The sequence below is a fragment of the Alosa pseudoharengus genome, unplaced genomic scaffold, assembly GCF_046254945.1.
Source record: "Alosa pseudoharengus isolate Yale_2024_CS ecotype anadromous, Long Island Sound unplaced genomic scaffold, YU_APseudo_1.1 YU_APseudo_1.1_scf_10, whole genome shotgun sequence".
Classification (NCBI taxonomy): domain Eukaryota; kingdom Metazoa; phylum Chordata; class Actinopteri; order Clupeiformes; family Clupeidae; genus Alosa; species Alosa pseudoharengus.
Window position 1 is genome coordinate 10,201,270 of NW_027468565.1, and position 18,762 is coordinate 10,220,031.

An 18,762-nucleotide genomic window follows, 5' to 3' on the forward strand; every position below is an offset into this window, starting at 1 on the left:
CCTGTCGTTCTTTGAACTCTTTAAAAATGTTGGGATATGTCTGTGAGGTCCTTAGCCAAGTTCTATGCGTAGCCTATTGCTTTTGAATGACTTTGAAACATATTTTACAAACGGGCCTCTGTGTACCTGATGGCTTCCCTTTACTATCCGCGATGTATCCAAAATAGTTCCAGAATTCACTTCACCTTTTGTTTTATCCACAAGCCGAGGACTGTCGGCAAAGAACTATGTTGACGTTGGCTGGCTCACTCAGAGATACCTGCTTGACACAGCCACTTGCTTAGACGCATGCAAGGAGCATGGAGAGTGGGAGCAGTCCACACAGACACAGAACGTTATTATTTTTTATAAAGTATCGATTCTAAAAATGTCGGAAATCGTATCGTTTTTTGCGTGAAGGCATTGTGATACCTTTCTAGTATCGATACACCGTGCAACACTAGGCTGGACTACTGTTGTCAGTCATATAAGTATTTGAAATGAACATGATTTCTTAATGTCTAGTGACATACAGTATCAGGGCCATTTTATGATTAATTGAAATACATTTCTTGCATACGCTTCCTTTAAAGGAACCATATGTAAGAAATGTATCTCAATTAATCATAAAATGGCCCTGATATGTCACTAAACATTAAGAAATCATGTTCATTTCAAATACTTATATCACTGACAACAGTAATCCGGCCAGGATATTGTAATTTAAAAAGTGAAGTTGCAGCCCTCAACTGATGTTGATGTTGTGTTTTGTCATGTCATGTTGTGTTTTGGCCTGATGCGCCACTCTCCACCTATCTACTAATCACAAAGTCAGTAGTGTTTCGGTATCCGGGTTGGCAACCTCAAGTCAGGGGGGAGGGGGAGGGGATACACCTCTCTACAGTAATTTGAAAGTGATTGCAGTACCAGTTTTGGCCACAATCTTACATATGGTTCCTTTAAGTATGTGTTTTATACTGTATACTTTTATACTGTAAAGTCTCACAAAAATGCCAGTGATTCGTTATCTCGTTTATTACCCAAGCACATCAGAACTCAGTGGCCATGTCTGGCCCAGAACAATAAGAGAAAGATCTTTCTCAACAGTAGCATACTGCCAACCATCAGCATGCCCAGGGTTACACATAGCGCGGGCACTCCGTGATTGACAATATTATTGTGGAATCATTGTCACTGAAGAGCTACACTCTTTGGCTGAAGAAGCAATGTTTGATCAATTGTACATGTGAGTCATTCCATGTCAATGGTATGGTCTGGATGATTCTGCATGGTCATAGCTGTCCCTCAAAGTTTTTGGCTGGGCTCTGTTTAGGCCTTCGGAAGACATATTTGTCTCAATGGTGCATTTTGCCCATGTTTAGGGTGGAAAATAAAAAAAAGAAAGATTTGCATAAGACAAGTAGCAATTTTGCTACATACTGTAGCATTGGGGCAGCCGTGGCCTACTGGTTAGCGCTTCGTACTTGTAACCGGAGGGTTGCCGGTTCGAACCCCAACCAGTAGGAACGGCTGAAGTGCCCTTGAGCAAGGCACCTCGGGCTTAGTGTGTGCTTCACCTCACTGTGTGTTCACTGTGTGCTGAGTGTGTTTCACTAATTCATGGATTGGGATAAATGCAGAGACCAAGTTTCCCTCACGGGATCAAAAGAGTATACTTATATGTACCAGCATGCAACATTTGAGCCTCCTACATGGTTTAGTCCTTGAGTCCTTGAGGGCTTGTGAACTTTGACCAAAAAAAGTGGCCAACAAAATCGACACCCCCCCCCCTCCCCCCATAAAACTGACTGTATCTTGGAAAGTATTGATCTTACATAAAAGTAATTTTACAGTGTGTCTCCTGGGTAACATAGGTACACCTGGTCATTTTTTCAGAATGTTTTGAGACCTAAGTCTGTGGGTCCTGGTTGAATTGACATGGAATGACCCATGTGCCAACTTTTCCAGAAATGTTGTTCTTTTAGTTTGATTGGGTGATCCATTAGTTCTGATTGGATCATCACTGACTAGGTTTACTGAAAGCCTTTACTGTATGTGGGCAAGGGTGAGGGACGGGGGTCTCACCGTGGTGGACAAACGGGCCATGGCTGGCGGATATTTTCCAGCTTTTGGTCGGAGAGCCTGTCCCGGAAGGGATTGTTCTGATATGCTTTGGAATGTAAACAAGGAAGTGAAGTTTAACTAACGTGCATACAACGCCTCTACGTGTGTCATTTATTAGTGCACAGACACGTTAATAGTACATGGTGTCAGAATTGAAAATATTGACTTCGAAGACTCGTGGAAAGTTACTGATACAAACGTCAACAAAATCATTGTATTGGCAGACACAATATCATTTTTGAACGAGCTAAATTTAACATGAGGAATCAAGCAAAAGGAGAGAGTGTGCCACATTACCAGCTTCAAAAACGTATCTTCAGAAAGTCTGTGATGAACAGCACACAGATGAGACATGTCAGCGAATCATCAAATACTGCCTCAATGACCGGCCCGAGAGATGTCCGGCTGACCTTGGGATGAAACCCTTTTGGCAGGGAAAAGAAGACCTTCATCTTGTAGGCCGCCTCCGTTGCCGAACTGAATTGTGGGTCCGTCGCGCCGCGTTTCTCCCGCCGCTCGCGTTGAGGAGTTCAGCTGTTGCTGCACCGACAGACGGCACCGGCCAATCAAGCCAATCTACGGACGGCACCAACCAATCACATTACGGTTTTACTTTAAGTCATTTGCATAGCTACCGTCGGGAACACCCACTGGCATGCATTGACGGAACGCAGCTGTGTGTGGGAGCCGTTAGGGCGTCCAAATTCTTCTCTGTTGAACTCCTCGAGAAGTAGGTTACTCATCACACATGTGTCACATGAAAGAGCCTTTTCTCAGCTTTTAAACGGTGCTAGCTAGCCTGTGATAAACAGTTCGCGAGAAAAATAACTTCAAGAGATTTAATAATTATTCTCTGCGCCCATCTCCACATCCATTCGTCTCGGTGGAATATCGTAGGCCTACACACTCTTCATGCAACACATGACAAACCATATATCAGAATAAACAGCAGACCTTACCGAACACAAAGGTGTAATGCATTCCCGTGTATAGTTAGCTGTTCCAGAGTAATCCGGTTTTGAAATAAATTGTAGCAAAATTCAACATGGTCTTTCGGCTTTAAGCATATCTTAAAACTGAGCTGTGCTTACATCGCCTAGATATCTGTAAATATTAGAATCAGAGAATATACAGGCAGCTCAGGGTTAAGAGTTTGTCAATGTAGCCTTAATTATTTCTTTTCACAAAATGCTAAGCATGCATGTATTTAAGTTTCTTAAAACTGAGCTGTGCTTAAATGGGTCAATGCATGATTTCATAAAAGACCAAATAGAAAATAAATGTTAAATGTTAAATATAGCCTACATATCTGTACATATTAATATCAGATTATGTAAACTACACAGTATAGTTAGATCAAGTTGGACAGCACATTTTAATCATGGATAGTAGTTGGACAGTAGCACCATGGGCGGATTATGAACTTTCGGGCCCCTGGGCCCAGATGTATTAAGGGCCCCCCACTTATTGTCGTATATGTGGGAGGGGGGTTTGGGGGTCCTCCCCCAGAATTTTTAAAATTTGTTTGATGTGATTTCCTGTATTCTGGTGCATTTTGGGGATGGCCGAAACTAAATTCAATCAGATTCATAGCCTACATCCTGATTTGTTAATAATGAGGCAATGATTCCATGCAAAGGCTTGGGCTTCAGGGCCCCTTGACCCCTTGGGCCCCTGGGCCTGGGCCCGGTAGGCCCGTGCAGTAATCCATCCCTGAGTAGCACATCATTTTAATCATTTTATATATCTATAGTGGCTGGTGAAAGAGCTAAGTGGCTTTTTCTTTTTCTTTTTTTGGGGGGGGCTTAGTGGGTAGTGTCCCCACCAAAGCTCAGACCAAACCTACGCCCTTGAAATCAATCAACGACCACACTGTGAGCCTCTTCTTCCAACTCCTAGTCCAGACAGGCCGTGGCAAAGAGGGGACTGACTTGTTTGACTGGCAACAACAAACATACTGATTGTGGACTACTTCTCCCGTTATATAGAAGTCGCACGCTTAAGATCTACCACATCAGACACTGTTATTGCTGCACTGAAACAAGTCTTTGCAAGACATGGAGTTCCTGACACTGTAGTGTCAGACAACCGCCCACAGTTTGCCTCAGAGGCATTCAAACATTTTGCCACTGACTTTCAGTTTCAACATGTAACAAGCAGCCCTCGTTTCCCACAAGCTAACGGTGAAGCTGAGCGGGCTGTTGGTACGGTCAAAAGCCTGTGGAGAAAAGGAGGGGATCCGAGCGAAGCCTTACTTGGATATTGAGCTACTCTGGAACATGGCTACTCACCTTTTCAGTTGCTCATGGTTAGACAGTTACGTACAAGTGTTCAACTGCTTAGACACAACAGAATCCATCTACGCCCATTGTCTCAACCACCTGCCCAAGAACAAGAGGTTCCACATGATCCTGTTCCTCCACCTGCCTTATCAGAAACCCTGACTATCACCAGATCAGGGCGGTCTCACGTCCTCCATAAAAACTGGATCTTTAGATTAAAGATAGATTAGAGTTTTAGTTAAATAATAATAGTTCATAATCTAGAAAAGGAGAATGTTTCTAATCTCCAGAGCCTTTGTTTAACAAGAACTAAGAAGTGATTTATTTCAAGCTTGTGTCAGGGCTTTTATCTAAAAAGGGGAGGTGTCCCAGAAGAGATTCTTCTGATATGTTTTGGAATGTAAACAAGGAAGTAAAGGTTAACTAACGTGCATACAACGCCTCCACTTGTGTCATTTATTAGTGCACAGACACGTTAATAGTACAGAGCCTTGGCATCTCCCCAACCGCACGGACCTCCTGTCTCAGATGGGAGGAGAGTTACTTCACCCGAACCCGAGCTTATTGAACCTGTGCGTCTTCCTCGTGAGAGGGAAATGCTGAGTTCCACAGGGCTGCCACGTAAATTCATCGCAACCATTCAGAGTGCCAGAGTTCCTTCTACGAGGTCTCTTTATGACTTAAAATGGTCAGCATTCGAAAAGTGGTGCGATCAAGTGGGGCACTTAAAAGTGAGGGTTCCTGACTCAAATACATCTGTCTAGCTGTGCACTCAATAAAACTTGTAGTCATAAACAGCTCTGGTTCTATATGCACTTTGGTCAGTGAACACTGTGTTTAAATGTGCTTTATAAATCCTTTTTACTTACTTACTTTGTGCCCTGGACCCTGCAATAGGTATTTGTAAATCGCTTTGGGTAAAAACTGTCAGCTAAATTAATTAGCTGGTGTAATGGAAGAGGAGCATCTGTGATTTATCCGGGCTTCTAATTAAGAAATGAATAGATAGATAGATACATCCATAGATAGATAGATGTGTTTGATCTATCTTATGGTGCTTTTCTGCCTTCAACAGAGTGCAGTTTCCTGTACCTGCTGCTGAACGGTGTGTGCCAAGCCAGCTGCCCAGAGGGCTACTTTGAGGACCTGGATGAGGGTCACTGTGTCTGCTGCCACCCCAGCTGTGCCACCTGCTCTGGCCCTTTGGCGGATGACTGCGAGACATGCTCCACGCCCACTCCGAAGCTCTATGAGGGCACCTGTTCAGAGGAGTGCCCCGACGGCACGTACTTCGAGACGTCCACGCGGGAATGCCAAGGTGGGGTTACCGGCTTATCTTTTCCTGTTAACCCTTAGAACCTGATTGACGCAAAGTGCGCCAAAAACACACCCTTTCTTCTCTGTTACATTGCTCCAGAACCAGGGCTCTAGACTAACTTTTTGTACTGGTTGCACTGGTGCGCCTAACTTTTTTTCTTAGGTGCACCAGCACAAAAGTTAGGTGCACCCAAATTTTCAACCACATCGCATTTAACACCGCAGCAGCTTCACTTTTTTCCCTTAATTACTGTCCTATATAGTGATGGTAATTTTGATACCATAGATTTAATAGAGACCCAGTCAGACCAATAGTATGAAAAATCAGGAACAGAGTTTATTTACAATGATGCGCATCAAGGGAGAGACAGCATGACTTCACCTAAAGATCCATCAGCTGCTCTAACTAGACAAGGAAATAGTTAGGGTTTAAGTATCCTTCCAGGCTGACGGGAGATGGCGTTGGTCATCCCATCTCACGTGGACTACACTGAATCAGACCCTGATTAGTGGCAACCTGGCAATCCGGAGCAGATAGCTACTGACGGAGCCATGCAGAACAGTGAAACACTGCAAATTGGCGCCACTGCAAAGTCATTACATAGAATCATACTTTTAGTATCAAAGTACTTTTAGTATCAAAAATCACACACACATATAATATATATATATATATATATATATATATATATATATATATGTGTGTGTGTGTGTGTGTGTGTGCGTGTGTGTGTGTGTGTGTGCGTGTATCTGTAGGTGTGTGTGTGAGAGCAGCAGGCAAAGTGCATGTCGCGTGCAATGTGAAGTCCCCTTGAGTGTGTATGTCTGTGTGTGTGTGTGTTTGTGTCTGTGTGTGTGTGAGTGTGTATGTCTGTGTGTGTGTCTGAGTGTGTATATCTGTGTGTGTGAGTGTATATCTGTGTGTGTGTGTGTGTATTTGTGTGTGTGTGAGTGTGTATATCTGTGTGTGTGAGTGTGTATATCTGTGTATGTGAGTGTATATCTGTGTGTGTGTGTATGTGTGTATTTGTGTGTGTGTGTGTGTGTGTATGTGTGAGTGTGTATGTCCGTGTGTATGTGTGTGTGTGTATCTGTGTGTGTGAGTGTGTATGTTTGTGTGTGTGTGAGTGTGTGTGTATGTCTGTGTGTGTGAATATTTGTATGTGTGTGTGTGCATGTGTGTGTTTGTGTGAGAATATGTGTGTGTGTGTGTGTGTGTGTGAATATGTGTGTGTGTGTGTGTATGTTAGTGAGTGTGTTTGTCTGTGTGTGTGAATATGTGAATATGTGTGAGTGTATGTCTGTGTGTGTGTGTGTGTGTGTGTGTGTGAGTGTGTATATCTGTGTGTATGTGTGTGTGAGTATGTATGTGTGTGTGTATCTGTGTGTGAGTGTGTGTATGTATGAGTATGTGTATGTCTGTGTGTTTGTAGGTGTAGAAGAATGTGTGCATCTAGATACAACATTCTATCCCACCGGTCACTATTGTGACCGTTAACATGTTTACTCATTCTGCAAACACACCAAAGACATTTGAATAATTATAAATGTATATATCATAACTAGACACCTTAAAGACCATGTGTACAAAAAATATTTGTCCTATGTTTGTTTTAACATACTTTAAAAACCTTTTATTTGGGAGCTGTGAGGCCGTCATCCTCTTCTCAAGGTGCAACCAGGAAGTAAACAGCTCTGGTCATGTGACAATTTACTCAAAACATTTGACACTGCACACATTTCATTGAAACACTCTATTGTTTCAATATTTACTGAAAGAGTATTGAGATATTCCCCAGTTACAGTTTTAGAGGCTTATAAGTACATATTGTTTTTCGGTCACAATTGTGACCGATGGGGTGAAATGGGTTAAACCATAAATTGGAATATTGGACATAATGTTCTATTCTACTTTCTCTCAATAGGTTGTCCTATGACTTATGATTTACAATTCTACAAGAAAAGTAACTTAATGAAGTGTTGGTGCTTTAAGTGCTTCACTGAGCTGAAATTTAAACTTAAAACATATCAAGATGAATTAACACAATGCAATACTTTTTAATTTTAGTATTTTTAAATTTTCAATAAGAACATCACTATGGTTAATGCAGTAACGAAATGGTACAGTGGGCATCGCTTTCAAATGGCCACTTCAGTCGCGCATTACGAGGCCTGAAGCTGCGTGAAGCTTTAGTACCACTTTCAGCCACTGTGCGTCGCTCTGCCACTGTGCATCGCTCTGCCTGCCGCCCGTTCTTAAAAAAGCTCGATTTACATCCATTTATGCTACTTGGGCTTAAGGCTTGACTACACGGTGGTAACGGAAATCGAAATTTGCTGTCTACATTATTGTTAGTGTTGGGTTAACGCAACTATGCAAATCAAAACAGTGGTGTGATAATTGAGCCAGTAGAGAAATAACTGTTCAGAATTAATCTGTAGCCTTGGGTAGGTTTCTGCAACGTTTTTAACAGGCTACGCTATAGAGGCTTAGACAACTATGACCCATGTTTTGGTTTCGTAAATTAATTTGCCCTACTGTACTTCTTGACTGCAATGTAGTCAATTGACTGCTTGACATGTCATTTTTATTTTTCTGTACAATAAACAAATACATCTGCTTTATGCCGCAGAATTACATTCATATTTGGAACTTACATAGTCCAATGCATCGTTACACTACGTTAGTGTTTCCCAAAACCATAGTAGCAACGAACGTTCGCAACCACTATCTGCCGTCATATGTCATCTGCCGGCCTTAACGCAATGCGCCACAGAAGTATGTGCAGGTGCCCGTTCACGTGCTACTAAACGTCATTAACCACTTTAGTCCAGACTACTGAAGTTTGGAAACTATCATGGTCCAAACTTACAGTACTATGTAAGTACGACAGTTTTGGGAAACAGTCGTAACTTACATGTTGGTTAGTTGAACGATGCATCCTGTTAGTAAAAAGCTAACCTCCAGATCAGCTTGTAGGCCATTAGCAATCTGTTTATTTTATTTTATGAAGCCTACGCAATAGATCACATGCCAAATTCTCACTTTCAATAGACAGATGCAATAGCCATTGGTCAAGTATTGAGTATAAAGCAATTAAGATAGTACCCTTTACAAAAAGTACCTCATACTATCATAAAAATTTGTTAAAAGGAATAGCATTTTGCAACTTGACAAAACACTGGATTAAATATCGTAGGCACAGAAGAAAACTTGTACATCCATTGGCCTGTGGGGAGATCACATGCCAGTTGCCTCTCCCTTCAGTGCTATGACTCGTTCGGCTGTGAGCTTGTTTCGCCAAAAAAAAAACTATTGCAGATATCAATGCGTCTTTGTTCATGGGTTTGGCCTCACAGCAGAGGATTAGACAACTATGACCCACGTTTTGGTTTCGTAATTTGCCCTACTTATTGACTGCACTGTAGTCAATTGACTGCTTGACAGGTTATTTTTATTTTTCTGTACAATAAACAAATACATCTGCTTTATGCCGCAGAATTACGCACTTGGCCAGCCTATAGAACGGGCACATTTTGGAGAGAATAGAGAATGTACGCACGCAAGAATCTGTAGGCTATTTGTGGCTGGTTACCAGCAAACAATGTTTAATGCATTAACTCAAGACGTCAAACATTTTCTAAACAATACAAACAGAAAGGATGCAGCAGGCAGCAAATGTAGAAGAGTCATTTCCAGTGGAAGAACAAAATGCTGAATGAAGCCCAAAGATATGAAGGCATATCTGGCAAGTTATTATTTTTTGAAGACGTAAATGGTTGGGCTATAGGCCTAGTTTGCAAGAAGGAGACATAAAGCGTGAGCATGCCACACTATCCACAGCTGTGGTAGCGGGGGGTAGGAGGATTACTGTTAGCGCAGGATTTATATAAAATTCTTCAACAGAAGGCCTGCCTCGAATGCAGGCTTGCCCAAAAAAAAGGCCTGTGGTTTGAGCAGCCTACAGTAAGTAGGTCTTAGTGAGTTAGGAGTCCTCTAGACCAGTGTTTCCCAAACTTTTTTTCTGGCGACCCACTTTTTAAAAATGACAGACCATCGCGACCCATTTCACTTCAAATCTACCCTGCAACCACCAACATTGTTTTAGGCCACAGGTTCTCCAACTTTTCCAAAAAATACATTTTATCATGTCCGTGACTCGAGGAGCTGTAAACAGTGTTGTAAGGCTGCATGTACAAATCCGCTTGGAGCTCAAGCTCCAAGCTGCAAGTTACCGTTCACTGGTATCTTGCAGCTAGCTCGGCTGGCGCCACTGTTGCTAAATTACGTTATGAATTTTGGCACAATACATTCTCACTCAGGATAGGGATCAATAATACTTTCCACTATCCCAAAGATTTAGTATACATCTCTTCTATGATTTATTTCGATTTTATAATGTTGACAATTACATAATCATTGAAAAAAAAAAAACATAGATAGTTCTAACATGAAATAAACGTTTTTCCTTCTTTTTTGAATGAACCTTCCGCGCCTCCCCTCAAATTATTTGGCGCCCCCCAGGGGAGGCGCGCCTCACAGTTTGGGAACCTCTGATCTAGATAGATAGATCCTGCTTTGAACACGGTAGTGTTGCATTTTGAGCTAACCTGGCCCTAGCCAGATGAATGTTGTTCCGCTTAGCTCCACCTAGCTTCACTCACATCCATCTGGAACCTCTTCCATTGAGAGTGATTTCTCCAACCAACTTTATGGTTTAGCCAATCAGGACGCAGGGCGGGAGTTTCATAGATGTGACATAGCGTAGAAGCGACTGTGAGACTGTTATCAGCGTCACGGGTTGGCTTCGATGTGAGTGGTTGAAGTAGCACGTCAATAGATGACGGACAAGTGGCTTATTCAATCATATGCAAGCATTAGGTCCAGCCTTCTGAAGCAACACTTCAATGGATCGGTTCCAGATGGATGAGTGGAGCTAGGCGGAGCGAAATTCATCTGGCTAGGGCCAGGTTAATTTTGAGCACCATCAGCGTGAAAAGTTGGAAATTACTACTGAAAAGATACTTTTTAATGCGCATCCGAGAGTTTGGGGAAATTCTCGCATGTTGCGCATTCGTCAGCATAGTAAAGCTGTTTCTGTATTTCTAAAAAAAAATGTTGTAGGCTACGTTGCGTTGCAGACAAATTGGTCCATAACACTGTGGACGTCAATTCCGATGTAAACAGCAAATAACTCAAGTCGTTATATTTTATTGTTGTATTATATTATAAAGTCGTTATATCAGAACAAGAGGCTTTTGGGCAATAGCCGGAAGAATGCGCCTTTACTTTGGAGTTCGCGAGGTAGAAAACGAGAGAAATAGTGTTTAAAATGTCTATTTAAATTGTAGCCTAATATAATGCACTGTTGTGCATTTTAAATCAGAAATAAGAATGTGAGGAGGTTGCTATTAACTTTAAAGATTGCATCTACAATCGAAACTATCTACATGCAAATTGAATATCCTTATCCGGTCTATGGATGTCTGTCTGCTTTAGTTGACAGCACGGTCACTAGATTTTAATCGGTAAAGTTGAGGAACTGTTAATGTTCGTGCAAATAGGCGGATTCATGTCCCTTGCAGTTTGCAACTGCGAGGTACAGGTCATGGCAGGCGCCCCACAGAACGGTTTCATTTTGAGAGGTAGATATCCATGCTCTGGCTCCCCCTCTGCGATGCATTCGTCCCCCAGTTTCATGCGCCAGTTTCATGAGCTTTTATGACAAAACCGTAACTGTGGTAGTTAACAAACTACATCCTAATAGAAAACTGTTAACTTTCCTGGTATCAAATGACAAATGGTATCAGTTAGACCTATAACACAACATAAATTGTGCTGGGCTGGCGACCCAAATAAATTCTCCTGCGACCCACCCGTGGGTCGCGACCCAGACTTTGGGAAACACTGCTCTAGACTTCTTTTAAGCTGTCTCAGAGGTGGAAAGTTGCGTTCGTTGGGGACAGGGCCAGATTAACAATTCATAGACCCTTGGGAACAAATGTCTGATGGCCCCCCTTGCCCCCCAGCCAACGTGAATCGGGCGGTCAGTTAATAGGCCTATCGTGAAGATTTGTATTGCCATTTAAGGCACGAGCGCATCTGTGAGGCCAAGCCTCACCAAGTAGCCCGTTTGTTTACAACTAACATTACATTTAATTAAACTGCTTATAGGCTATGCCGAAATAGTTTCAACATTTTGAATATCAATGTCGGGTGAATTAGGAAATGCCTTAAGTTATGGCTGAAAGCTGCTTGGGATCCCCCCTGTCAAGCAATAACCATACAAAAAGTTAAAAACAGATGACATGATGCGCGTCACTGACATAATGCGCAAATAATATAGCCTAGATATTCCAATATATTCGAATACATGCGTTTATTTTAGAGGGGATATTCGAACGTCATTTTTGAGCAATTTTGACAGCCCTAGTCCACTGTAGGCTACGCCAATCGTCTATTAACACCTTCCACCTAACCCCGGTGAGTGGGGGTCGCTATAATGCGTGTGAAATAGCACCATTGAGTAGCCTATGCGAAATAGCCTTAAAATCGTTCCGGTGTTGTGTGCCTTCTGGTTTCTCCACCTACTAGTTTCCTTGCGCGTGCATGCGCTGCAGCAGTTGTCAGACATTCACAAACAAGTTGTTTTAGGCGATTTGAAGTCGCTTTTCATACGCCATGAGCGCTCGGCTACATTACAGCCACTCGGACAAAAGACATGTAAAAAATATGTTTTGAAAACTAGCATTAAACTGGATTCGATCCCGCAAAAGCAACACACGCGTGACTCTCTCCACCCTGATTCCCTACTCTTTGAGCCAACTAATATGTTACGCGAATCAATTAACTATTGTAGGCTACAATTAATTAATAACGTAGGCAACACCCAGGTAACATGTTGTCCAGGCTATCTGAAACAAGGGGTTGCCTCTCATCTACAACAACTGGTTACCTTGGGCTGCTACAGTCGTCAGTGCACTGTGCACAATAGGCCTATGCTACTCTTTGTGGTTGATCAACTAAAAATAAAAGATGTATTTGGTGATGACGTTATTGTAGGCCTAGTAGACCTAAATTCTGAGAAATTAAATGGTACGAGAAACGATCTACATAGCGCACCAGACCGCGATGTCTTCAAGGGTTGAATGAAGGGAGTTTGCAAAAATTTGTGTATTTTTCAAGTCAATAAACATTCTTAATTTTCGAATGTCTTTGTCAGGGAACATCTGACTTTTAAAAACCATAGGCCTGGTAGTTGCTCAGACAAGGAGTTATAAGATAAAGACAATACCATTTGTTTCACCTAATGCAGTTCAGTGAATTAGCAAGATACCATCAGAAGCCAACAATCATAAAGCACAGTGCTCGCGCGCGAGCTCTCTCCCCTGAGCATGAAGCTGTCTGCGTGTTGTAGGCTAGATTTGCGTGAGTTCTGCTTTACTTTTGTGAGTTGCGACCACCTAGGCTATGTTATAGACATTCTATGAGGTACCAGTGTTTAGCTGTGTCACAAAACAATAAGCTTTGTCAGACTACTTTTAAAATGATATTCAGGGCTATATACATTTTAAACATTCGGGGCTGAAGACCCGACAAAGCCTTGCGTTAATTCTTCAGGTGGGAAGTGTCAGGAATTTTCATACGAGAGACGCTCCCATTGGTGGTTAGTATATGGAGTAGGGAATTGACAGCAACATATCCAATCACATTATGAGAGATGCTGAATTTAACATAAACTGCGATGTTTTATTTTAAATGAATGTAAATTTAGCCGGGACTGTAAGCTGGCACACGTGGGTGCTCGATGTTTTCAGTGGGTGCCCGAGAGACGGAGCACCCACGGTATCGGCGCCTATAGGACAAGCGTATCTCGCGGTTGCATCCCTTACAAACAAACATGCAATGTGAACGTCTGGGATTGGGGAGAGCACTAAATGCTCTTCTGAATAAGCACGAAGTCAAGCCTTTAAATGAAAAACACTCTTTGATAATCAAAAAAATAAACGCTAATGAAGTAAACGTGTGACCATCAAAAATAGTTTATCGCCTGTAACTCCGTGATAACAGGACGTAACAGGAAGGCATTTGGCTGAGCAAAGGAGGTTAATATGCTCTATATTTTGTCCAAATGATGTCTGTCTATCATCGTTGCACTCGGAGAAAACCAGAATGTTTAATTTGTCCTGCGTTTCTTCTACGGCTGCAAACAGGATTCACTCGCCGTTAACCAAATATTTCTTTATTAGGGCAGGGCAGGCATATTTCTGGCTATTAAATTATTTCTAAACCAGTCTGCTAAAGACTGTAGTGAAGTCTGTGTAGGGTTTTCCAGCTCCATTTCTTTTTACGAGACACCCTGCTCACTTGAGACCTCTGCCGGTTGTTGCAGCGTCGTTGCAGCGTCACTGGAAAAATACAAATTAAAGTCGTGTGATGCCGCGTGATCCCGCCCGCAGACCACGAGGGAAGCTGGCCAAGTCGAAGCACTGCCCACTGTAGGCCTATTATTATAGGCTATTGCAATGACTTGCCATGCTCGATCTAAATGTGTCCATTCAATTCACCGTACACAATGATTCGGGCTTTAAATGTAGCAGCGATATTCAGTTTGCACCAAATACCGGATTAAATTGATTGATGCCATCAGAATGAGTTTACACAACTCGCGCGCAAAACGAATATTGCTGTTGAAAACCGGGTTACTCCCTGCATGTTACTGCGGTCAATGACGCACTCCTTTTCGGCGACATCTGTATCTGTCATTCGGGAAGGCCTTGTATGCATTGTTCGCAATTTTAAGACGTCTTTTCATCTGCAATGACTGCAACTATTTTCATCTATGATCATCATCTCGGGCTCGTCTGATCGGTTTGCTGCTGCCAGCCGCTGAAAGGCAGGGGTGAGAGGGGACATTTATCTCGGCCTATGTGACCACACTGTAATGCAACTACATCCACTCTGTTTATCTGACGGGTCTCTGACCTCTCTCAAATTCAAATTCAAAGGAGCTTTATTAGCATGACTGTTTGGATACAGTGTTGCAAAAGCCAGTGTTACAGATAACACAGTAGAATAACAAAAGAAAGAAAATAGACATACAGCAATGCGGGTATAACATGTGAACATAGAGTAAGTAATAGCATTTGAGTGTTTGAGTGTTTGTGTGTTCGTGCGCGTGTAGGTCTGTGTACACATATATACATGGTCACACATACAGTACATATACATACATACACACACATCTGTGCACAGGAACATGTATATGTGTCTGTTAACACAGAGACAGGTTTTTTTTTTTTTTTTTTTTTTTTACAAACATAAATAGCAAGAGTAATAATAGGATGGTGTGTGTGTGTGCATGTCTTTGTGTGTGTGTGATGTGTATGTACATGTTTCAGGTTGAGTCCCTCAGATCCTCACATTTCAAAATAAATTGTGCTGCTAGGGCAGCAGAGGGTCCTTCGCCAAGGAGTATGGTCATTTTTTCATTATTGTCCCAGTCTTGAAAATGTGGGATATCTCTTTGGAATTTGGGGAAGAAAGCCCGTCTAATGTTTTCATATTTTTCACAGTGTAGAAAGAAGTGCTCCTCTGTCTCAACCATCTCTGCCTGGCAGTGACCACATATTCGTTGTTCTCTCGGAAGCCAGGTTTTCCTGTGTCTGCCTGTTTCTACTGCTAGATTGTGGTCACTGAGCCTGTACTTGGTCAGGGTTTGCCTCTGCTTTGTATATACTCTGCCAATTCATATTCTCTTTTTAGGGTCAGATAGCAATTCATTCTACTTTGGGTGGTAATTTGGTTTGTCCAATGTTCTAAATATTCTTCTTTTGCTTGATTCATTATTTCATGGACTCTAATTGATGTTTGGGAAACAGACCTGGACTGAGCTTGATGTGTATTAGTTGTTGTTATTGAGTTAGTTAGCTTCAGTACCAGCTGGCTCAGAGGACTCTTTTCAGGGTTCATCTCCTGGGTTTCTAGTGCCTCAAAATGGAGGGAGTTCTCGGGACTGCTGTTCAGGTGCATCCAGAATTTCAAGATTCTTTTCTGTATTGGTAAAGCCAATGGGAAACGGCCTAATTCTGCCCTACATGCATTATTGGGTGTTTTAGATTGAACTTTAGGTAACACTCCAAAATAAGGTGCCATAATAAATAGCAAACTAGTAATTACCTAACCCTTTGTTAATATTTGTTAATTGTTACTAAAATATCTATTTGGCACAAGTTAATAGTTTTTTCATCATTAATTAAATATTAGCTGTTTGCATAAAATCTGTATGTTAATGTTTTAACAAAGCTATGAACTAATATTGTATTAATATATGTTAATAGTTAACTAAATATATTTTTGGCACTAATTAACAGTTATTTCTTACATCATTTAAATGTTAAATGTTTATTTACAAACTATATGCTAATATAAAAGTTAATGACATATTATTATTTATCTAGCTTTTCTGATTAGCTTTGTGGATAATTTATGGAATTTATGGTTTATGGCTTTATGGTCTTGTGGGGTGTATAAGGCACCCTACTGCCAGTGGTTGGTTGTGTGAGAGTTTGCGCTCCTCTTCTTCCACTACATCCTTATTGGATACCTCTGTGGTTGGCTGTCCTGTAATTGGTGACTCTCTATCTAGTGTTTGAAAGTAGTGTACTCTTTGCCTTTGGAAGTACTATTTGGTTGCTGCTTGAATTTGGTGAAATTCAGGGGAGGGGGGTGTAACAGAGTTAGAAATGTAGTTTCGTATTTGTATGTGATTTTCGCCGTAATTAAGAAGCTTTATTGAGATTGGTGTTTTGGAGCCCCCTTTGGAGAAACACTATACTGCAGCTCTGCTGCGTTTTGTCCTTGTATTGCCGATCAGAAGCGGTATGCTTTGCATTGCGTAGGTTGACTGTATAAAGCTCTCCCCACTTTGTTTTAATTTTGTAACTGTAAAATGTTGTTTAAGTTGAAAACTTTGATATACCACCTGTATTATGTTACTTTGCATGTATTGTTAAGATTTAGGTGCAATTCTATACTAATATATTAATAAAGCTTAACCAACTTTATTATAAGGGTCCCCCATACTGATCGTTATATATTACTAATATATTAATTAAGCTTAACCAATTTTATTATAAGGGGCTCCACACTGATAGCTATATACTACTAATATATTAATTAAGCTTAACCAAATTTATTATAAGGGTCCCCCATACTGATAGTTATATATTACTAATATATTAATTAAGCTTAACCAACTTTATTGCAAGCGGTTCCGGCGCCGACAACAGTGGCAGCATGTCAAGGTAGCTCCGTGTTTTTTTCTTGAATTTCCCCTTGGGGATCAATAAAGTATCTATCTATCTATCTATTGTAAGGGTCCTATGGAGAGCGGTTCATATTGGGATAGGCAGAAGCACAGTTTAATAACAATTAGTTAAATAATAATAAGTCATTAACTCTTCTATTAACATATAGTTTGCAAATAAACATTTAACATTTAAATGATGCAAGAAATAACTGTTAATTAGTGCCAAAAAGACATTTAGTTAACTATTAACACATATTAATACAATATTAGTTAATAGATTTGCTAAAACGTTAACATACAGATTTTATGCAAACAACTAATATTTAATTAATGATTAAAAAACTATTAACTTGTGCCAAATAGATATGTTAGTAACAATTAACAAATATTAACAAAGGGTTAGGTAATTACTAGTTTGCTATTTATTATGGCACCTTATTATGGAGTGTTACCGAACTTTAAGTATTGAACGGCAGAATTCTGCATGTAGGGCTTCGGTTGGATGCTTGTCCCACTTCGTGTAGTTGTGTATACTGAGTGGACCCCAAACCTCACTTCCATATAGCGCAATAGGCTGGATTATACTGTCAAATATTTTGCACCAGATTGTAGTTGGGATGTTTAATTTGTGAAATTTTCTTTTTATGGCGTAGAGTGCCCTGCAGGCTTTTGCTTTTAGTGCATTCACTGCCATGCTGAAACTCCCTGTAGTAATGATTAGACCAAGGTAGGTATACTGCATTGTGTGTTCTAGGGCGGTGCTGCCTAGGGTGAACGTGTATCTATTTTCCTGAGACCTGTTTTTTTTTTTTTAAATCATAATTTTGGTCTTTATTGGGTTTACTGCCAGGGCCCAGGACTGACAGTACTGTTCTATCTCTCTCTCTCTCTCTCTCTCTCTCTCTCTCTCTCTCTCTCTCTCTCTCTCTGCAGCACATGCATTTTCAAATTTACACACAGGCACTGGGCCAATCAGAGGGGAGGTCCCGCCCTTCACTATCTGTGATTTGTTTAAACCACGATATTGGCCAAATATGTGTCTATTGAACCAAAGGTAGAGTTTCAATGCGGACACTTTTTCCTCTCTCGAATAGCTGGTCGCACCGGTGCGACCTCCGATTTTTTTTTTGGCATATGCGACCAAATTGGTCGCACTCTGGAGCCCTGTCCAGAACTGTTCATCACAACGAGATGAAACCTTTAATGTGTGACAGAGCAGAAGTCGGGCTTTCCAACGAGACTACGCACTTGTCTGTTGTAAATATGTAAATATGATAACTTGTCTGTTATCATATTTACAGTCTATACTTCTCTGCGTTGACCTGCACACCCATTACTCTCGTTCAAATTACTTGCGAACCTGTGATTGCATAGATATGGCAAGCATATCAGATGAAAGAGGAGACACAGAGCTATCCATTGGTACCAAGTATATCGATCCTTCTGGGTTATAAAAACAGACAAAGTGACTGCAAAATAATAAAGTCATGTACAAAAACCAACGTTGCACACCCATTACTCTCGTTTGAATTACTCGCGAACCTGTGATTGGATAGATTGCATGTCAGATGAAAGAGGAGACACAGAGCTATCATTTGATACCAAGTAAATCCTTCTGGGTTATCAAACAGACGATGTGAAAGCAAAATAATAACTTCATATAGCTCGACTTACCACACGTTTTTGCGTGCAAAGCATTTTCATAATCCAACTCTATCATGTGTTTCTCTGCAAAGCATGTTCATAAT

General features: G+C 41.2%; 1 protein-coding gene across 1 annotated transcript in view; it reads left to right on the forward strand.

Annotated features, from left to right (window-relative positions):
- LOC143109939 (uncharacterized) overlaps window positions 1–18,762 on the forward strand; it is a 95,636-nt gene that overhangs the window by 69,833 nt on the left and 7,041 nt on the right. The window contains exon 10 of the mRNA XM_076272743.1: window positions 5,461–5,703. Coding sequence (XP_076128858.1) covers window positions 5,461–5,703 — 243 coding nt within the window. The remainder of the gene's footprint in view (window positions 1–5,460; window positions 5,704–18,762) is intronic.